Source organism: Lepidochelys kempii, chromosome 4 (genome assembly GCF_965140265.1).
Source record: "Lepidochelys kempii isolate rLepKem1 chromosome 4, rLepKem1.hap2, whole genome shotgun sequence".
Classification (NCBI taxonomy): domain Eukaryota; kingdom Metazoa; phylum Chordata; order Testudines; family Cheloniidae; genus Lepidochelys; species Lepidochelys kempii.
Genome location: NC_133259.1, coordinates 30,302,399 through 30,322,565, shown reverse-complemented (window position 1 = coordinate 30,322,565; position 20,167 = coordinate 30,302,399). Strand labels below are relative to the sequence as shown.

At 39.3% G+C, this 20,167-nt stretch overlaps 1 protein-coding gene across 21 annotated transcripts in view; it reads left to right on the top strand.

Annotated features, from left to right (window-relative positions):
* TBCK (TBC1 domain containing kinase) overlaps nucleotides 1–20,167 on the top strand; it is a 281,017-nt gene that overhangs the window by 46,195 nt on the left and 214,655 nt on the right. For 20 of the 21 annotated variants that reach the window (XR_012158526.1, XR_012158524.1, XR_012158514.1 and 17 more), the window contains 6 exons: nucleotides 10,961–11,075; nucleotides 12,854–12,927; nucleotides 15,499–15,640; nucleotides 16,679–16,739; nucleotides 18,627–18,688; nucleotides 19,485–19,546. Coding sequence is in view for 1 of the 21 variants with exons in the window: in XM_073340839.1 (XP_073196940.1) it covers nucleotides 10,961–11,075; nucleotides 12,854–12,927; nucleotides 15,499–15,640; nucleotides 16,679–16,739; nucleotides 18,627–18,688; nucleotides 19,485–19,546 (516 nt within the window). In the remaining 20 variants the exon portion in view is untranslated. Of the gene's footprint in view, nucleotide 1; nucleotides 181–5,102; nucleotides 5,210–10,960; nucleotides 11,076–12,853; nucleotides 12,928–15,498; nucleotides 15,641–16,678; nucleotides 16,740–18,626; nucleotides 18,689–19,484; nucleotides 19,547–20,167 lie in introns of those variants that run through there. The other variant, XR_012158525.1, reaches the window with a different exon arrangement.

The following is a 20,167-nucleotide window of genomic DNA, read 5'->3' as shown; positions in this document are numbered from 1 at the left end:
CCCTTGATAACATCTTTCTAAAATGGACAGCAACCAGATGCACCATGTTGTTTGTCCTGAAATGTAGAAGGTCAGATGTCTAACCCAAAATCCTAACCACATGTACAATCTGTAATGTCCTCTTCTCCTCTTCCAAGGGGGCAGACTTCTTGCTAAGATTGATAAGACCTGTAGGAAAAGGTAAGCACTCTGTGTCTGTTTCTTCTCATTCTACTTCATACTTGGATTTTAGTATTTTTTTTTTTTATCCTGACACAGCAGAGTTTAGAACTGTGCCTTGGTTAATTCCAAAGAAAAATGCCTAGACATTAATCAAGCAGTATCTCTCCCTCAACACAAAATGTGACAAAAGAAGAATCTTGAATATGTGGTCTGAACTCTTAAATGTTATCTGGGAAGGACAAACGTTCTGAGAAACGGATTACCCTATCATTTCCTTTGAAGTAGCACAAAAAGGCAAACCACTTCCAAAGCAACTGTTGCTTTGGTGGTTTAGTTGAGCATACTTCCAGGAAAGGTTCTCTTATCTCCAGTCTGTTAAAAACTCATTAGACCAGAGGTCAAGCTGACTCCTGGATAGAAATGGAAATGGCCTCTATAAATCTGTAATTCCATCCATTTGTTTTCTAATCATGAGTGTGGACACATTAATCATTAGGTGCAGTTTTTGGCTGATAAATTCTGAAGGCTGTAATATAGTATTCATCATTTTTTATTAGTCTTAAAAACTCTTCTTTTCCCCAGTCTAATTCAGCTCATTTATATTACTTTTGAGAGCTTGCTAGTATGGATTTTTGGAGCTACTTGCTTAAGAATGGGAATTTTTTTCCTCCTTCTAAAATGGATTTCTGAGAGAGCAGCTCCAGTAATCCCTGTACTCATTCTGCTGGTGTTCTGTACCGTTGATGTTACCCAGTTCAGTTTTTTTATTTTTGTTTATAACTAATTCTTAAAAAGCGTATCCTGTGCCTTAAGTATCTTTTGACATAATTAAAAGTGCGGTGACATAAAAGATAAAGCACCTTTTAGATACTTCCCCTCATCCCCTACCCAGAGATAAAAATCAAACCTACAGTACTCTGCCTTCACCTAGACATATCATCCCTTGTTATTGCTCCTCCCTTCTCAAAAAGCCTTAATAAAGAGATAACATTTGAAGCACGTCCTGAAGCTCAACATGCATCAGATGAAATGAGCTGTAGCTCACGAAAGCTTATGCTCAAATATATTGGTTAGTCTCTAAGGTGCCCCTAGTACTCCTTTTCTTTTTAACAGATTTAGAGTATTTCAGACTGGGGCTGGAGGGAGGGAACTGTAATAAAAATAAAAATAAAAAAAACCCCAAGAAACAAACCTCTTCCCCCCCCCCCCCCCCAAAAAAAAAAACAACTCTTGTTGGAAATTATTGAGAATCTGTATTCTTGGTTCATCTGTGCAGCACCCCTTTGCAGAAAAACTCGTTTCTTCTGACTGTCCAACTGCCTGTCAGTCTATTGTGAAGAGAGAAGAACCCAAGAATAAGGCTTACTGGGGCAACTCTCAGGAACCCCTGGAGAAAAATTCGCTTTTCATCCCAACTTCCAAAAATGTTTCACAAAGAATATTCATACAACACCACGAAAATGCAGTTGTCTCTGGGATGGGTGAGCACAGTCTCACTGAAGGTTTGTCTATACAAACTGCGACAAGCTGGGATGTAAATCTACTCTGCACTAGCCTTCTGCATGCTGTCTGGACCATGGTGTTGTGCACTAAAATGTCCATAGTGTGTCTTGATCTATCTCGCTTCAGAACAGGGTAGATCAGAGTGCTTTATGGAACTTTTAGTGAACCTCCAGAGGGTCCATATGGACACTTTGTGTGAGGAAGGCTTGTTCAGGGTAGATTTACCACCCAGCTTGCTATGACCTAAGTGTGTAGACAAGACCTGATGCACAACATGTATAGCAAACACCTATCTGTGGCAAAACCCAAACAAAGCTATGGACTGTTAAGACTACACCAAGCATAGATACCTCTTGAGGTCTTGCCTGAAAGATGTTCACACAGTAAACTGCATGGTGTTTCACTTATCTACCTCCATAAGGATGAAACTCTGATCTTTGAGTCTTTGGTCCTGTCAGTATCTATAATTCTAGGGAATTTAAGATTTTTGGACCTGATATTAATACCACTCAGACATCCCATCTTTCAAGAAATGTTTGGACTAGTGCAAAAAATAACACTGAAGACAGTGTTGATGGAAGATTGCTGGTTTAGAATGCTTATAAAGAATGATAAATGTAACATCTAACTTTGTGCATCAACAAGGATACAATATATAAATTTAAATATATGCATTGGCAGTGAAGGACCATTGTAGGATCTGACCATTAGATGAATTCTTTGGAGGTTGGAGGAGAAAGAGGTTTGTTGGATTAATCCAACACCTATTTTTAAAAAATTGAAAAACATTAATAGTAGAAAATTAGTATGTGGGTTCTTTTTATAAGTTTTTCCCTACTTTTCTTTCTCCTGCAAACAGTTATAAGTGGAAATTCTATATGTAATTTTTGAATATATCTATATATATAATAAAATTCAAAGCTTAATTTTAATTAAAAAAAAAATCCTGCTCCACTGTAACAAGAAAAACAGTGGTGTTCATTAGTGAGTATGATATTGGTGCACTTCATGGGTGGTTGGCATGAAGCTGATCCACTGCATCTGAGGTATCCCTCAAAAGCCTACCATGGTTTATTGCTACATTGAGCCAATTGTTTCAAGGATATTCTTGAAGTGACTGAAGTAAACCTCCAGGATGAAGAAGAATCATTTATAGCAGTACAAAGTGTATTGCTTGGGTGGTGTTCTTAATGTAATGGTGTATGTTTGTTTAGACCAGGGGCGGGCAAACTTTTTGGCCTGAGGGCTGCATCGGGTTTCGAAAATTGTATGGAGGGCCGGTTAGGGGAGGGTGACGTGGCCCGGCCCCCACACCCTATCCGTGCCCCCTCACCCCCTCTTCTCGCCCCCTGACAGTCCCCTCCCCCGGGACTCCTGCCCCATCCAAACTCCCCATTCTCTGACAGGCTCCACCCCCCCCAGGACCCCTGCCCCATCCAACCACCCCTTCCCCTGACTGCCCCCAGAACCCCTGCCCCCCGCTGCCCCATCCAACCCCTCCCCGATCCTTCCTGACTGTCCCCCCGGGACCCCTGCCCCCATTCAACCCCCCTGTTCTCTGCCTTCTGACCGCCCTGACTCCTATCCACCCCCCGACCACCCCTCTGAATTCCCCTGCCCTCTATCCAACCCGCCCTGCTCCCTGCCCCTATACCGCACGGCGCAGAGCACCGGGTCAGGCTGGTCTATGCTGCTGCGCTGCCCCAGGAGCTCGCAGCCCCGTCGCGCCGCCTGGAGCATTGTGCTGGCAGCGCAGTGAGCTGAGGAACAGCAGGGGAGGGGCCGGGGGTGAGCCTTCCAGGCCGGGCAGGAGGGTCATGCGTGCCGTAGTTTGCTCACCTCTGATTTAGACTGAACATTAGGCAATACTTACTCATGCTATGATGTTATTGGTGAACAGTCTCCCAGAAAAAGTAGAATTCTGACCCTTGAGGAACTTAAAAATAGATTGGCTTAAGCAGCAATGTATGTTCTGGAGGGAATACCCTGCATTGGCTGGATGATCTAATGGGTGTCATCTTTTTATAAATATATATGCAGAATGTCTTCATATTTAATCACGTGCCATAATGGTAACTGTATAAAACGTGGCACATCTTTTTAACACACCAATTTCATTGTTAAACAACTTTTAAGATCCATAATCCATTTTACTTCCCAGAAGCAAGGTTTCATGGTAGGCCGGAGTGTTCAGTAATATCATTCTTGTCTCTCTTGTAGTGTGATGCCCAAGTGAAAAAAAGTTTTAAGGCTTTCCAAAGACGCTTTAGTTGTAGTTTGTGTACTGACAATTTATCTTGTTGATATTAACATCTGTAATGGCCTTCTAAGCAAGAACAATACTTTTAGATGAATTCTGAAATATTTTTTTTACATGATTATAGAAGGTGGTAAATTCAGAAGCATCTAAGTGACTTAAGATCACAAGTCCCATTAGAAGTCTCCTCCTTGCCCCCTTAGGAAAGGGAAACCATGGGTGACCTTCACCTGACACCCTAACACGTGGTCTTTAAAGGCCTACATATCTTAATTTATACATCTTCGATCCCCCTTGCTAGTCCTTCATATATCCTCCCACATGTGCGTACAAACTTCAAGACAGTGGTTTTCAAACTGTAGGGTGGGCCTCCCAGAGGAGGCACGGGAATGTGTTAAGGGAGGCAGGAGCTATGTGTGGGTTTTTTTGTTTGTTTTTTTTAAAGAGCTCTGGCTTTCAGTCCCATGTGGCTGTAGCTTGTGCAGAAGGGTTGAGAACACCTGGGAGGCGGGGATAAAGGAGACAACTGGAACTCCACCGTTCTGGGGCCGACAGCCAGAGCCCCGTCATCTGGGCTTGGGCTGTCCTCCCCCTCAGTTCCTCACCAGGAGACAGTTCAGGCTCTCCTTCCTGCACCCCCCCATCCCCAATCACTCATTTGCAGGTGGCGGGGCTCTGGCTGTCAACCCCAGGGTGGCAGCAGCAGCTCAGAAGTAAAGGTGGCAATGGGGCATTCAGTCTGCTGTGAAAAGTTATATTGATGAATATCACTTTTCACGTTGCCACCCTGACTTCTGTGCTGCCGCTGGCATGGCGCTGCTTTCAGAGCTGGGTGGCAATATATGTACTGGGGGGGGCGGGAGCATAAATCACTACAGACACAAAGAAGTCAAATAAGTTTGAGAACCACTGCTTTTAAGAGAGGCTGGGATAGGTCTTCATAATATGGTGGTACTTATTTCTTACCTGCTTTGATGAGCAATGAAGTGGTTGACATGATGATATTAATGATGGTTGACATGATGATATTATGACACTTGCTAAATGAGCATCCATTAAAATGCATGGGGCAGTTTACACCATGGAGCTATTGTTTCAAACTCTCTGCAAATTTGGGCAGACCTCTCTTTATAAGTTACATTTGTTTTGTGTTTTGAAGCTTTCTCTATGTCTGTAATAGCTAAAGACTTTGGAACAGCGGTACTCTGGACAAGTACCGCTTCTCAGGCCCCTCCCCATTCTGAGGAACACTGATGTAGCCCAAGTCATCTTATTCACTTGGAGCAAGTAAGTAAATGCTTACTAAGGAATCAAATGTGACTAAAACCCATTATCATCGAAGGGGTAATGCAAGGTCAGTGGGATCTCCAGGTGGCAGTGTAAGTTGGGAGGGTACAGCTTGTGCACCCCCTGGTGGGACAGTTCCATTAGTACCTGGAGAGACTTGGAAGGACCCAAAGCAATCTGAGAAGGCCAGATGCATCGCTAGCCTGAAGCAGTTTGCTTGGGGAGCACAAAGACTGCTGTTGTGCCCAGCCTTATGTCGGTGCATAAAGTGCCTCTTCTGCCCATTTCTCACTCACTTGCAATCATTCAAGTTTGCATACGATTGTCAGGCTAATAGCAGTTAAACGTAAATCATAGTGGTAATAACCACAAGCAATACTCTTTCCTAAAGAAGGGTATCTGATATGCACAGCATTAAAGTTTTGGTAATAGAGTATTTGTTTACTTATGGAAGATGTGCATACTCTGTTTCTCAGTGACCATTGCACTGAGATGCTATGGTGATAGCTTTTGGCTACTGGGATGCAGTGCAGTTTGAATTGATTATTTTTTTCACCATTTAAAGGTTGATCAATATGAAAAGCAAATGTGCTCGTATTTTTACATATACATTTTTAATCCATTTTGTCAGTCAATGAAACTACAGAGATCAGGATGGCAGACCTTCTCTTTTATGTTTAAAAACAACGAGGAGTCCTGTGGCACCTTAAAGACTAACAGATTTATTTGGGCTTAAGCTTTCGTGGGTAAAAAAAAAAACCCACCTCTTCAGGTGCATGGAGTGTATGGATGTTTATCCATGCATCTGAAGAAGTCGGTTTTTTACGCACGAAAGCTTATGCCCAAATAAATCTGTTAGTCTTTAAAGTGCCACCGGGCTCCTTGTTGTTTTTGCGGATACAGACTAACACGGCTATCCCTCTGATACTTTTATGTTTCATCATTCTGGAACTGGTATTTAATGACAGAAAAATCTGAAGACATTTTCAGGCATTCTTGGAGTAGTTTTGTGGCCACGCTTTTACCCATTCTGTGTGGTCACTCAATTCAAGAATGATAGGTGTGCAGCTGAGGCCCTCTAGTGTAACAGTTGAGTATATCTTTACTCAGGCAGATACCCATTTAAGAAATTTATTTCAAATGCAGTCATTCTAAGGCCCTCTGTTCAAGGGACCACTTTGTCCTACAGTGTGTCTGATGACCTATTAAGAGAGACAAGACAGGTGAGGTAATGTTTTTTTATTGGACCAGCTTCTGTTAGTGAGAGAGTCAAACTTTTGACTTCTTCTTGACATCTGGGTGACTTACTCTGAATGTCACAGCTAAATACAAGATGGAACAGATTGTTTTACAGATGATCAATACATTTTTCAAGGGACCATTCAAAGTGAACTGGTTAGTTAGCCCCCAGTCAGAGGAGAGAAAGGAAAGAATGGAGAGCTGCTGGTAGAGGGGCCGGGGGTTGTGTTAATGGGTTTATATACATTGTTGTAATAAGTCATAAATCCAGTCTCTCTATTCAGTCCATAATTTTTAGTGTCTAGCAAAGGTATGAATTTAACTTTAATATAAGGTCCCAGGCTTATCTTTTAAATGTGTTGTGCAGGTTTTCTTTGAGGTTGAGTACTAATAGGTTGGATATAGAGAGATCACTTTGTGATCACTCCATATATATATCCACAGATAATACGGTGTTTTTGTCTTTTATCATTTTCCTGTGTGAATTCATTTGAGAGCATAGTGATTATCAGGTTTCACCCCTGTAGTTGCTGTTTGAGTGTTTAGTACACTGTTTGAGGTAAACCACATGTTTTTATAGGCATGGGAAGGAGCCATTGATCTTGAAAGGTGCGTTGTTGGGGTGTCGATCATTGTAGCAGTGGAGATATGACTATAGGTTTTGCATCTGTTGTTCTGGCAGGGTCTGGTGCCCCTTTGAGTTGGTGTGTCCTGGTCTGTGGGGAGCTTGTTTCTGATGATGAACTTGGAGAGGTTGGGGGTTGTTTGAAGGCCAGAAGAGGGGGTTCAGGAAAGATTTCTTTCAGGATGGGGTCTCCATCGAGTATGGGTTGTCATTGTTTGATGATACCCTGTATGGGTTCCAGTGTGGGGTGGTAGTTGACAACTAGGGGTAGGCGGTTGAAGGGGGGTTTATTCCTTGTATTGAAGCAGGTTCTCTCAGGGTATTTGGGTGACCTGTTCCACGGTGCGATCTACTTTTCTGTGGATCATCCTTGTTTGGTAAAGGTGATTTTGAATGTGTTACAGTGTATATCCTGGTCTTTCTCCTCGGAGCATATTCTGTGGTATCTGAGTGCCTGGCTGAAGATAAGATTTCTTGGGTAGTTGTTCATTGCTGAAGCAGATCGTGGTGTCCAGGAAGTTGATGCTGGTATGTGAGTGTTCCAGAGAGAGTTTAATGGATGGGTGGTGGTGGTTGAAGTTGTGGTGAAAATCTATGAAGGAGTTTGTCATCTGTTCAGAGGATGAAAATATCTATATAGCTCAGGTACATGGTGCATTTGTCCGCTTTGTAAGATAGATTACCATTCACACCATATCCCTACTTCGCTGTGAAATCTTCTACCTGACTGTGAAATCTTCTACCTGCTACTTCATTCTCAGTGTTTTGCTTGACAAATCACTGGTCATCCAAAGACCCCTTTTCTAATGATATAAACATTTTTAAGCTCTGTTAGAATGAAAGATGATTTTTAATATCTTTTATTATGCGTTTTATTATGAGAGCTTGGGAACGACTAGCACACTGAAAATGTGAAGAAACTATTTTTTCAACTATCAACTACATAATGCTAAGTTTTAGTAGTCATATTCCTTGTGTTTGTCCCAGGAATGACTAGGAGGGACCTGGTATCCTTACATTGATCAAGCTCTTCGCCCTGGGTGTTCAGGTGGTAGCATTGCTTCCAGAACTGCATTTGTGTATTCGCTACCTTGCACCATTATTAAAAATAAAAATTAAATTAGTGAATCTGGAAGACTTTTGCATGTGGGCCTTGCCCTCTAAATTTATGGGCCTAACTCTGGTGGTGTCTCTTTATAAACAAGTGTCTGTTGCACCATTATTAAAGACTTCATAAATTTAAAATTCCTGTCACATCCAGTAAAGGTAAACATTTTTGCTGGAACTACTTGGGAGACTGAGAATATTCATACATAAAGGAATTTAAATAGCTAGTGCTCTTCTGTTTCCTTTGTTACTAATGAAGATGTCTCTAACAAACCACAATGTTTTCTTACTCTGTCTGCAATGAAATTTTAAATTTTTATTTATGATGTCCATCTGTTGCTGTGGAACTGCTATGTGACTTCACTGGTTTAAAACTGTTATTAGCAACATCTAAGTGTGTATCTTAAACAAGAGGCTCACCTTGACAATCAGCCAACCTGGGACATGCTGGTTTTGTTTTGTTTTGTTTTGTTTTAAATCAGGGACAGACCCTGAAATGTGGATATTTGTTTGGTTTTTGTTTTCATCTAAAGTCTAGAACAGGGGTTCTCAAACTGGGGGTCGGGACCCCTCAGGGCGTCATGAGGTTTTACATGGGGGCTCGCGAGCTGTCAGCCTCCATTCCAAACCCCGCTTTGCATCCAGCATTTATAATGGTGTTAAATATATAAGAAAGTGTTTTAATTTATATGGGGGGAGGAGGGAGGGTCGCCCTCAGAGGCTTGCTATGTGAAAGGGGACACCAGTACAAAAGTTTGAGAACTACTGGTCTAGAAAGTTTGAGTGGCCAAACAGTGTGAGAATTTATTCAAAATAAAAATAAATAAATTATTGGAATCTGGAAGACTTGCATCTGGATCTTGCCCTCTAAATTTAAGGGCCTAACTCTGATGGTATCTCTTTATAAACAAGTATCTGTGCAGAGGGCTAGCGAAGAGCAATCTGTTTATCATTCTGATGTTTTCCATGGTTTTTGACCACACAGTTGTGGAGTGTGTGTGAGAGAGAGAGAGCGAGATTCTTTTTTACTGCAGGGAAGGCAATAAGAGTCTATTAAAGCTGTCACAGTAATTGGTAACTCTCTTGGGGTGCAAGCACATGTTGGAGTAACTACTTTAAGTTTCACTATTATATCCACGGAGAAAAATTGCACAAAACAAGGATCAGTTTTAATGCAGTTATTTTTATTTTTTAAAGGTGAGGTGAGTGTGCTACATACTGTTTTATAAGCACGTAAACTATGCTCTATCCTGCAGATTCCTGACAAGTTCAACACCGTAGTGTATGGGTGCCGTAGAACATTTGTTCAAATTAAATCTGTCCAGGGAGGCTGGCAGCAGCACTAGTCTATTTTGTTGCAAGTGAGATTAGTGTGCTAGTTCATTTTCAGTTCCTTGTGGGATAATACTGTTAATAATATGTGGGATAATATTGCACAGAATTCAGTACAATTTGTCACTGATGTCAGCCTCTCCTTAAGGGGATATTGATGACTAAGGCAAGATGGAGAATTTGTACTTTGAATACTGAGGATTTATAAATGGCACTTAATATACGAGGTACATACTACAGTATTATAACCTTATGACCTTTCTGGAAATGGAGTACTCTAGTTATCTGCGTCTCAAGTAATTGCAGTGATCACTGTGTTTTTTCCTGCCCTCTGTGCTACCAGCTTAGACAATATGCTGTCTCTCACTCCAATTGGAGGAGTGTGCTACTGCAGTTACTGAAGGAGTAACATTTTTTATTCCCCTCTTGTCAGGCTAACCATTTTGATACACCTTGTGTACCACCTCCATTAAACCTGGGGGGATTCCGTCTTCCAGCCACTTGAATTTATTTCATTGGTTCATTTTGGAGGTAAATTCTAAAGTAGAGTTGGTAATACCATGTAGGAGGAACTGTCTCTGGCCAAGGGCAATTATATGAAGGGGTGATTAAGAGTTCGCGGGGGTGGAGAGTGCACAGCATTCAGAACAAATCCTTCAGTCTGAGTATGAAGAATATGAGAATCAAAAGATTTAAGGAATTAATCTAGCTTCAAGTAGAATACGGGACTGAGGTGCAAGATGGAGTAATTAACTGACTTTCTGGATGCTGCTTCTCCTGGCATTATTTTTGTTTTTCCTCGCCCTCTCCCCAATATAATTGCCCTAGCTCAGACACCGTCCTACTATTATACACCTACTTTATCCCAGCAAGCTTGCTTTGCACCTCTTGCTTGTGTTCCCTACCCTAGCTGATCAACTATTTACCTTCCCCTCCTACCTCTACCCTCACTGATGCTTGTGATATGCTCCAGAATGTTCTGAGTACTAGTTTTTTGGTGACTGAACCCCCCCCCCCCCCCCCGCACCACCTTTGGTGAAGAATGAGTGCTGCTGCTAGATGTGAAAAATAAACTGGCTGAGGAAATCTGGTGACATCAACTAAACTACAACTAGGAAGCAGCAAACAAACATAACTGAACAATATGAAAAAATATATTTTGATTTTGCTTATTTAAACTTTGCCTCAGATTGGGAAAGAGATTTGCAAGCTCCTTATGAAGCCTAAACTTTGCAAGTGTGGAGGATTGTGTGGAAAAAAATTGCCCCCCTCAACCTGATGCAAATAATCCCCGCTCACAAAAACTTCATCATCAGATGAGAAGGAATAGCTCAATTAGAGTAGCAGTGTAACAAAAGGAAATCAAATCATCGGTGTCCATAACTTACATACTTATTTGCGATTTTTTTAAAAAGGAAATGGGTACAGAATGTTGTTCTACTTTGCAGCCTTTCAAGGATTTTACGCATAGCATTTGAGGTATTGCAGGGTTTGCAATATATGAACAAACATGGAATGGTCCACCGAGCACTCTCCCCTCACAATATTCTCCTGGATCGAGAGGTAAGGCTACTGGAATATCCTATTAAGCAATCAAAGTTAGTGCCACGTTGTACATTTTGGGGCCTGGACAGTGAGAAATAGCTGTGGGATCCTTCTGGATGAAATTTTTCTATAATTGAGACATTTTTACAGTCAAAACAACAAGTGTTCTCAAAATGTATAGAATTTCAGATGTGTTTACAGCTTCGTCTCTTTCGTCCACATCTCCCAGCCCAGGCTTTTTACCCTTTGTCTTTTTTTTTTTTTTTTTTTTTTAAAGGAAGTTGTACAATTGTGACTTTTTTTTTTTTTTTTTTTGTATTGGCATTCCTAGACCTTCTTGACTACTGCTGTAGGATAATTTAACCCTTAAGTGTAGTTGTGGGTAATGCTGCGTATATCTCCTCCCCTCTCTCTCTCTCTCTCGCGAACAGAATTTAGTATTTGCTTTTTAAATGGTGGTGTATTTATTTGTTTCATAATCTGAGTGGATCAGTACAATCCCAAATTCTGATCACTCTCTCTCATCTGTCACAGATTTTCTAGTTTGCGGAAAGGAATATAGATGCCATGCACAAAAAGCAAGAAAAACATAAGGATGTAGTCAGAGCAGTCACATCAGTGCACTGAAACTAAGGAGCCTAATTGTGCTTTTTTTTTTTAAACTCCTCTTTAAAGGAGCCAGATAGTAATGGGGCTACCACTACCTCTCATCTCAAATCCTACCTTTGCAATAAAGTGGGAAAGGGAACAAGCAGAAACACTTCTGTTCTGTTTCCTTGCTTTGGGTAAATGACATGTATTTCAATTTGGTGAAAACTGAGTTAATAGAAAATGAAATCCCTGAGGAACAAAAATACTCAGGATTTTAAGATGATATTAAAGACTTAAAATAGATGACAGGAGACGGGGAGCTGGAGAGAGCAGTTACATGGACTTTTAAAGGGTTGATTCCCCCCACCCCCCCCTTAAATTGCTTAAAAACCTGATGTGTTGTAGTCTTCACCCAGACATCAAAGCCATTTGGGTGCAGCCTGACTTGTGACCATGGTAAAATGAGAATTTGTATGTCAGGCTTGGGCCTGCAGTTATTTCTTTATAACTAAATAACCCTGGAAAACCTGGCTTTATATTGGGAGCGTTAACGTAACCTTCTCTAAAGCAGCACAGATGTCACTGCTCTGACTTCAGAGAGGAAGGAACTGTGGTAATGTATAGGGTTAATATGCAGAAAATGTTCTTCTAACATCATTATGGATGGGAGACGAATGAAAAGGAATGAGTTAGTGCTGGAGAGGAGGCTGGTAATGAAAGTTAGGTATGGAATTAATGGGAATGGAGGAAGGAGAGGGACTGAATAAATTAAGTGATAAATGGAATGAGGGAGAAGAGAAGACAGAATGCACTCAGATTTTTAAACCTGAGTAGAAGTAGTTGGGGAAAAAATGTGGTTTGGATGCAAGAAGAAAAGAATGAAGGAACATTGCTTATGACTGCACAGAAAGTAAGGAAACTTAGCTTAATATTCTTTTAGTGTGGTGTGCATTTTATTTCCCACACAAGTAAAGGCTCTCATTAATTTTCAGTAAAGTTTTGTCTGCATATAGGAATCGGGACCTGAGAAGCTAGGTTTTGTATTTTTTAAAAACACTTGGGACACTAGAAAATGTCAGTCTCCAGCTCTTTCTGACACTCATCAGGTTGCTAGCACAATTTAAAAGAATTTATATATTTTTAATTTTTTCTGTGGCTTATGTAATATGTAAAGTTCCATTGCTAATATATTTTTTGTTTTACAGGGACATATTAAATTGGCTAAATTTGGACTATACCACATGACAGCTCATGGTGTTGATGTTGATTTTCCTATAGGGTAAGGATACATACATGCAATATAGACATCTTAGGCATTGTATATTTGATAGTAAATTGTTGGGCGCACGCATTGAAATGTATGAAAGCTTGCAAGGAAAGATTAAACATTAGTTAAAGGGAAACATTCCCTTAGAACTTTTTTTAATCTGTAACTCTGTGTGCTTCGTACTTTTGGGTGAGTGAATAAATAATTCATTTTGAAGAAAATGTTTTTGAGTCACTTCAACCACCTCAGTGGTCATTGGTTCCTGGAGTCTGAGGTGCTAAACATGGCTGGGCCTGTCGCATTAACATGGTTGGGAACCAGGGATCTGCAGCTTGGAGATCCAATCTAGGAGTGGTTTGACCACAGGGTTCTACCCAATGAGAGGTGCAGGAAACTATCCCTGTCAGCTGAGGGGATACTCTTCGGAGGGACTAAAAGGAGTTAAGATGCAGTTCTTTCTGTAACTGTGACACCTAATAAGAGTCAAAGAGGAAATGGGTACATATATGGATAACAAGAATATCCAGATAATACAATTACAAAGTTTTGGCTTAACCTAACAACTAATTATTAGAGGTTAGATTTATGTTTGTGGAGACAGATTATACCACATATGCCTTCTGTGGGATTCTTACACACTTTCCTCTGAAACATCTGTTGCTGGCCACTTTCAGACACAGTGGCCCTCTTGTCTGATCCACTGTGGCAGTAGTTATATTCCTTTGTAGAAGTTGTTAATGTGACATCTACTTTCAGCCCCCAGATAGTATAATTATGAGCCTGGTATGCAGGCCAGACACAGGAAATGGGTAGAAAATGAATAACAAAACTTTTACAAAATCAGAGTACACCAAGAAATGTAATACATAAAAGAGAATGAAATTAAATAATACTTACAAACACCCATTCAGGTTATAGCTGAATGCAACATGCTTAAATCTATTCATTTGGGGTGTCCAACCTGAGATGCCTGAATGGGATTACATTGGGCTGTCTAACTGTAATAGAAACAATGTAGGTAACTATAATTAAGGAATTTTTTTCACCCACAGTTTCATCATTGTTTTTCAAACACAGAGTTTAAAAAAAAGTTAATTAACAATACAATTTCAAACTTTAGCCTTTTGAGAGTAACTATGATGGCAAGGCAAATCTCACATAATTTCACCACCATTTAGCCAAATACTTTAACAATAAACCAGTTGGACAGCTTAAATAAACCGCAATTTCTAGTTCTAAAAGTGTCCTTAGATATTAAGATTTAAGTTACTTTTAACTTGCCTAACATTTATGTTTTAATCAAATTTATTTTGGTTCATTTTTATTTTTTTCCATGTTACTTAATCACTTCATTTTTCTGGGTAATGTTTCATGTATTGATGTGCCCATGAGTGAGAAAGATATCTTGGTGTTGTCCACTATTAGTTCTCCTTCCCCAATAAGTAGTGGTCCTCTGCTTTTCTTTGTCTTTCTCTTACTCCTAATATATGAATATAACTTCTTTTATGCCCCTTGGTATGTGTAATTCATTTTGTGTCTTAGCTTTTCTTTGTCCCAACATACTGGCATTATTCTTTTGGACTCATCTTTAGCAATTTGTCTATGGTCCTCTACCTTCAGATTTGCAACCAATTCCTCTTTGCATGAGGAGGGCTGCCCGCCTGGTTGCTTCTTCCATGTTCACTTCCAAGAACCTATTGCTTCAAAATCTTTTGTAGTTCCCTGTAAGTGAGAGAAGGTTTCTTCAACTTCTGAATTATATTGGTCCTCAAAGTTTTATGGTCTCATTCTCTGTTGCCTCCTTGCTTTTTCCCCTTTGTCCTTATTAGTAACTTCCTGTATATGTCTCTTTTTGTACACACAAAATGAAATTGTTTCACTTCAGTATCTCTCTAGCTTCTGTAGTCAGGCTTCTTTTGACGCCTTGTAATCTTTGGGACATTTTTTAACTAACAATGGAACTTTGGCTTCTGCAGCTACGTACATCAGCAGCTGTGGCCTTTCTACCCCAAAAAGTTGACTTCTCAGTTTTAAGTATTGTACTATCTATGGCTGATTCATACTGAACTTTAAATGGAAAAAAATTAAGATGAGTTGTTGAGGCCATTGTTGTTTTTTATTTGGTTTATTTTCCATCTGTTGCTAAATTAACTTAAAAGTTGTTTGATGGTTATGAACTAAATATTGGGAATGATATAACTGGTGACATTATAAAGAAATCAACAAGGAAGAACACATACTGAAAAAGCACTTGTAATATTAGGTTAAATACAAGCATATGGTAAAGTTTAATGAACATATTCTGTGTTGTGTAGGACACTTTTTTTTTTAAAAAAAATGTTGCTACCATTCACTCCTCACAAAAAACACTTGTATAAAGAAAAAATGGATTTTTCATATAGTAGATATTACAGTAGCTCTGTCTGCACAGTTTGACCTACTATGCTTTCTGGGCATTCTAAGTTGCTGTGCACTTTTAGTGAGTTTGCTTTTATCCAGTTTTTTTTTTCAGTACAAGAACTTATTTTAACTAGTGTAGTTGACAAATGTCTTAATGTACAAATTCTTGTTGCATTGTTATAGGTACCCATCATACCTGGCACCTGAAGTAATTGCACAGGGATTTGTCAAACCTAGTGATCACACTCAGTGTGAGAAGCTGCTGCCTTCTGGCCCTAAATCAGACGTGTGGTCTCTTGGTATTATATTATTTGAGCTTTGTGTGGTATGTTACTGAATAATTCTTGTGTGTTTTTATCATATGACACTCTCAGTGAAGAATTTTGTGTACATGTGTTTTCACTTCGTACCTATGTCAACTCAAGAAAAGCTGTTTTGCAAGTAATGGTTAAATTAACAATAACTATTCAGTGGATACTAATGATGCTTACTATTGGAGCATAACACTGGGAAAACTCATCCTGTTACCAAAGCATTGAGTTCCTGTATGGTGTCACGGATTTAAACAGAAGATGTTGCCTGTTGGGTCTGTGACTTCAGATAAATTCCAGCTACTTAGTTTTCACTAACTATACATGATAAATTGGACTTCTTTATCACAAAGATGATGATGTACTATTATTCAGACAGTAAAAATGTTTGTCTTTAATCTTATTACATTAAACAGAATTTAAGTTATCTGAATTGCATTGTCAGGGCAGTGGAATCTAATGGTTAGAACAAGCCATTGGAAATCTGGAATCTTAGCTTCGGTTTCCTGCTTTGCTAACTTGCTCTGTGACCTCAGACAAGTTATTTAACTTCTTTGAATTGCTTCCTCCTCTGTAAAATTGGAATAACATTAGTTGAAAGCCACTATATAAGAGCAAACTATGACTATTTGTCATAGACATTAAAAACTAAATCTTAATTGTAGTTGTTCATAGTGATGTGAAAGATTACACAATATTTCCATGGTAATGTGTGTGGTTTTTAAAATCCTGTTCTTTTTGAGTTAAAGAAAAAAATCAGATACATTAAGAAAGCTCATTCACCTCCCTGAATTTACTTCCTGTTTTAAAAAACAGCAACCCCAAAAGGTAAACAAACAAACAAAAATAAACCTTACCGTCATGATAGTGGAATGGTAGCTTTGCTATAGTTAAGGTTGAGAGTTGCTTACCGTCTGACAGCTAACTTTTCTAAGAACTCTAAAATCTACATGCTGACTCTGATTTTCTTTATATATACCTAAAGTTGCACAGGGCATGTACTTGTGACAGATTGACATTTAACTGTTGACATAATTTTCTGTTCCATTTAGGGTAGAAAACTGTTCCAGAGCTTGGATATAGCTGAAAAACTAAAACTTCTGCTTACATTAGGTGAGTGACCTAAATGTAAGTACAGGGTTCAGTGCTGGTCTTCCTAACTTCCCAAATAAGTCTGTAACTAGGGCGATAAGTAAGCTCAGGATGCACAGGCCTAAGATAAATTAATTTTGGAGATGCAATTTTGGAAAGATCATGGGCATCTAGCAGTTTCACTTGAGCTGGTATAGGGGAGCAGCAGCAACTGCATGCCAGATATGCACAGCAAAGGAGCATTGTGCTTGTAGTCTGTTGAATGAGTGGTGAATGGTGGGGTAGAGGAGGAGTTGCTGAGAGGAGCCAGTTCTGATGGTTATTTGTTACTTGGTATGAACAAGTCAAGAACACGGTCTCTGTGCCAAAGATATAAGTATGCAAGACACTAAACAGATAAAGGATTGAATGGAAAGATAACTGTTCAGGCAGTGACAGGCATGTCTTGCTAGTTCCAGATTGTTTTTCTTATAGTCCTTCTTTTTTTTAATTTGTCAACAGTGTTGTAGACATGGAGGTGTAGGCGTGATTTGAATGAGACAAGGCTCGTAGAAAGACTAGCAGTTTTTGAAATGACATTCTAGCTTCTTTAAAAAGAAAGACCTGCAGCAAAGTAGTGCTGCGACAGACTGGCCTGGGAATGATCAAGTGTGAGGGAAAAGAGGCAGGTCCTCAAATTGAGACCTGAGGACGCATGTTAAATTGGTCTAAAGCTGACTGCAGTACCTGTAAGGTTAACTACTGTTAATGCAAATATCCTTTTTCTTCAGCAAATCGTTTTCTTTCTAAATCTCTCACTATTTTGAATAGTTATTAGATCACAAAATAAAACCCATGGAAGCTGTCACTGTTTCAGAATGCACCTGTATTCCTCTTCACCATGGTCCACTCCAAGAGAGCCTAGTCAGGTCTCTAGCCTTTACCTGTCTTTGAGCTGGGTTTTAAGACAGCCCAGGTCCCTGTCTTACACTGTGATATCCCCAGCAAGTCAGTTTGCCTAAAGGCCAGCACCTGTGCTTTGCTTTCTCCCTGAGGATTATGAACAGTGTATTGTGGGCAGTGACAAGTTACCACACAGTTCTTTCTAAATAAGTACATTTATTCTTAAGGTGAAAGTATTATGAAGAAAGCATAATAAAAACAATACACAGACTAAACACACACTAAATATATCAGGAGGCACCTGGCAGTCTTATGGAGCTCAAGGAGGCCGAAGACTGTCCAATCCTTCCTCAAGGATCCGTGCCCCCATTGGACAGCAGGTCCTGTTGGTGTGTAGGATCAGAAAGAAGGTCCTGAGTCAGTTTAAACACAGCCTTTTTATGCCAAAAGCCTGTTGGTCTCCGGAAAACCCAATCTGAGCCAGTATATGCAAGCCTCCCCAGGCCATGGTTTCTCTCTGGAGGTGTTTACAGACTAAGTGATTCACCTTAACCACCCTCCCATACACATACTGTCTATGGTTCCCAGAAGAGTTGTGGTAAACCTCACACAGTGGAGGGAATTCATGGGATATTTCATGGGATTCCTGTTTTTAAAGGAAAAAAACCTAGAAATTGTAAAGCTCTCAGATGCTATTATGATGAGCCACCATAAAGCCAACAAGGAGTCCAGTGGCACCTTAAAGACTAACAGATTGATTTGGGCATAAGCTTTTGTGGGTAAAAAACCCACTTCTTTAGATGCTTATGTCCAAATCAATCTGTTAGTCTTTAAGGTGCCAACAGACTCCTCGTTGTTTTTGTGGATACAGACTAACACGGCTATCCTGCTGATACTTGAGATAAAGCCAGTCAGTCAAATAAATACTTTAAGAAATTGGGAGGAGAGGAAACTTTCTTTGTGTCTTTTTAAACAGTAACACTTTTTCATTATAACCTTTGTTCTTCCTACTGTTCTATTTTATAGGCTGCATGGATGACATTGTAATCGTATTAGCTGAAGAACATGGTTGTCTGGACATCATTAAGGTTGGTGAACTAGTCTACTCATCAGTGTTTTCTTAACTGAAATTATTTGTTTTGTACATTTTATGGGATACTTTTTTCTTCTTTGCTGAAGTGAATTCAGTCCAAAAGATTTGTAACTTATTTGATTACTTTTATTTCCATAGTATTTTTTTACTATAGTGATAGTTTAGACTTTAGATGCTGAAATGCGTAGGGCCATCACTATTCAGAAGACCTCCATCCTTTCCCAAAATTACTGACAATCCAAATAAAATGTAGACAATACTTTTCAGACTCTCATGATACGTTAGTAGAAGACCCAGGCTTCAAGTGATGCAGATTTTTAAAATCTGGTTTTGGTGTTGTAATGACTGGTGAGCTAATCCGCGATGCTGTAATAATTCTATTGGTATATAATTACACAGCTGAGTCCAGATTTTCAAAAGCAACTTGTGACTGTGTGTGGCTCAGTTTTGGGGTGACTGGACTGAAAAACTATAAAGGGGTGGAATGATTTTTTTTTCAGGGGTGAGAATGCCGCATGTTTTAAGGCTTCTGAAATTGGACACCCAAAATCACTAGTCAGTTTTGAAAATCTTGGCTTTAATATATTAATTCTGACTTCTAGAACATTTTGTCCAAACTAAAAACTATACTCATGACAGAGTAGCTAAAGCCTTAAGTAAATATGTAGTTCCATTGACTTCAGTAAAACTACTTACATACTTAAAGTTTCATGTATGCTTATGTGGCTTGCTGGATCAGTGTAGTAGTAATCAATTGTTGACTATTATTTTTTTCACCTTTTATGTTCTAGGAGCTTCCTGAAAATGCCATAGCTCTACTGAAGAAATTCCTTACATTTCAACCTTCCAAAAGGTAAATAGTCAATACAGATTTACAGGAAATTGAATACTTCTTCTGGGCCTAAAGCAATTAACTAGATGAATCTGAACTGCGTTCAGTATTAATATTGACATGAGTTACATAAAAGTGTATGCATGTATGCTCATCCATATAGTAATACATCAATTTATTACTTGTGTACTACTTTCCATCATCATTTAACATTTCTTTTATATGTGTTGGAATAATATATTGTGAGTAAAAAGTGAAAGAATACTGTTAGATTAAACCAGAATTAGAGCATCCAAAAATTTGGATGAATTTTTCCAAACAGGCTTGTGTTTTCCCAGCCCATGACTAAACAGAACAGTACCAAAAATGACCATCCAATAGAGCTGTTTACCATATATGATTGTTTCTTTTAAACTCCAAGAAAAAATATTTGGAACAATTGCATTGCAGGATGAAACGCTGTGGGTAATTAATCAGAACTGAGACAAATCAACTTTGTTTGGGGAAAAGGGGAAATAAGCACATTTATGATGCTTGATGTCTAAAAATGAGTTATTTGAATCAGGACTCCAGTTTATTTTTATTTTAATAAAAAGTAAAAGACGAGCTTTATTTTTTTGAAAAAGCAAGATTGAATCTTGG